Genomic DNA, 2,293 nt, shown 5'->3' on the forward strand with positions numbered 1-2,293 from the left:
TTCTGCAACAGTTCAGTCTGCAATAGATTCACCTGAATTACTGTCACAAATCATGCACTAGGCTTATTCTTGAGACCAGGAATATTTGCACAGGACCAGGCACGGATGGATTTTAAAGAGAATGCAGATCAAGTGCAGATTCTTTTCCAAAAGGACAAACAAGCCAAATTGCTAATCCTGAGTTTAAAACAGTCATCACTCCCAGGGGATAAGCTGTAGTAGAAGCTAGAACACTTATCCTATCACAAACACACAGGTTAGACCAGCATTCCCTGTAAGATAAAAAAGAATGTTTGCTACCCATTAATTTATAAACATAAACTCCAAAGGTGACTCCAGAACACAGGTGGAGCAATGCCAACGTCCCATGGAGCTTCAGTCTATATATACACTATGCAATTGTGGATTAGGAAAATCTGTAGCACAGGTATATTTACCTTTCCCAGGAAAAGATATTTGCTCCTTTACAATTTGACTAGGCCACTGCAAATTTAATAAGATCATAGATAATAACATTAGAGAAAGAGTGAGGGCTATCTGTTGAGTTCTACGACAGTAAAACAATGAACCAGGCCTATCCAGAGCAGGCATGCCACAGTTCTATCAGGCTAGGTGCTCACGTGATGAAAACTCCCTCACTGAACATAAACCAATTAGAACACAGGCTTCTGAAAACAACTGCTATAGTCCTGTTAACTTAAACCCAGTTCCGAGTCTTTTAAATGAATAAAACATACACCTGTGTCAGAAAACACAGGGACACGTTCCACGCAGAACGGACTGAGCGGGCCTTGTCCCCAGCTCCCACCTAGCACCGACTTCTGGCAGTTCTGCAGTTTATTTTCACTCGTCCCCATCTGCCACGCCTGCCAGCCTGCCAGGAGATCCCTTCTAGGGCCATAGAAACGTGGAGATCTACTGACTTACCAAGACTTGCACCAGAATATTGTTTTGAACTCAGCACTCTGTCCACCTACACAACAATATAGTTCTGAAACTGCTTCTACCTCGAGTATGAACCGAGCGCCTTCCACAGAAAGGTAACAATGACACTGGCACTGTATTTCAAAGCAACATGCTAAGCATTCTTAAATTTCATATATTTCAGCAATAAAACAGGAAAAATTATTCATGCTTAAGCACATTACTGAAAAAAGGAAAGACACACACTGACAGCAGGGGAAAGCCAAGCAGCTTTCACAGTGCAATCAAATCAGTCTGGAAGCTGGAGACTGATTAGGCATGAAAGAGAAAAAGCAAGAAACTAATATTCTCTCAGTTATATTCAGAATATTTCAAACAGTCCTAGTAGAAGTTAAAAGTTTGCTAACCAAAGTCCCTTTAAGGCCTAATTGAAAAAGAACACAAAAAGAAAGTAGGACAAAAGTCAAAACCAAAGAATGTACACAACAGAAAAGGGCAGGTATGGGCAAGAAAGTCACTGTACTAAAAATAAACAGTGCAAAAGAAATAACTTCTTAAACACAAAAGTGATGTGTGTTACTGGCACAGAATTCTTAATTCGATATAACTCTTAACTCTGGAGCTAAGTAACATAAAAAAGGAACTGCTCAATCTGCAAAGTTCTCAAATAAAAATTACATATGAATGGGAAACTCATCGCCTTTAACTCTTTGTGGAAAAAGAGGTAGAAACCTAACAGTTATACGGCAATACAGAGTTTATTTGAGTTCACAGCCAGTTTCTTGCCAAAACCAACTATTTCTTGCTTCCCAACAATATCTGCCTGAACTGTACAGGAATAAAACAAACTCTTCATTTTTTTAAATTTTTTTTTTTAGTTATTGTTAAGTACTACAACTTTGGACAGAAAAGTAAGTCATTTTTCTCTTAAAAAAATTGACCCTACTAAATAAATTCTATTATAGAACCTGGTATGGCTGCTATGCAAAGAAATCATGCTAAAAAGGTGCTTATGCTACAGAATTAACTAAAATTGCAAAGATTTCTCTATGCAATACAGGAGCACATTTTCAAATTCAAGGTTTTTTTTTTATCCTCACAATTAACATGAGATTAAAGATCCAGATAAAGCCCACAATGATTTCTAGCCCAAGGCCAACTCTTGTTGTGAACTGCAGGAGTGAATTTAAATGAGTATCTTACCTGCTTAGTTTTCTTTCAACTTCTTTGGTAGCTTTAGCTTCCAATTCTCTGGAACAGAAAGCGGGGTTGGTTTCCATGTCAACAGTAAAGCAGCACAAAGCGAAAAATAACCCAGGCGCGGGGCGAAGAGCCGCCCCGGGCTCCATATGGCGGCTGGGCAGGAGGG

At 39.2% G+C, this 2,293-nt stretch overlaps 1 protein-coding gene across 1 annotated transcript in view; it reads right to left on the reverse strand.

The window, feature by feature from the left end:
* TNRC6A (trinucleotide repeat containing adaptor 6A) overlaps positions 1–2,204 on the reverse strand; it is a 46,679-nt gene extending 44,475 nt beyond the window's left edge. Inside the window, exon 1 of the mRNA XM_029083765.1 lies at positions 2,128–2,204. Within this exon, the coding sequence (XP_028939598.1) occupies positions 2,128–2,204 (77 nt within the window). The remainder of the gene's footprint in view (positions 1–2,127) is intronic.
* Positions 2,205–2,293: the final 89 nt, after the last annotated feature.

This window comes from Antrostomus carolinensis, unplaced genomic scaffold (assembly GCF_000700745.2).
Source record: "Antrostomus carolinensis isolate BGI_N321 unplaced genomic scaffold, ASM70074v2 scaffold10292, whole genome shotgun sequence".
NCBI classification, from domain to species: domain Eukaryota; kingdom Metazoa; phylum Chordata; class Aves; order Caprimulgiformes; family Caprimulgidae; genus Antrostomus; species Antrostomus carolinensis.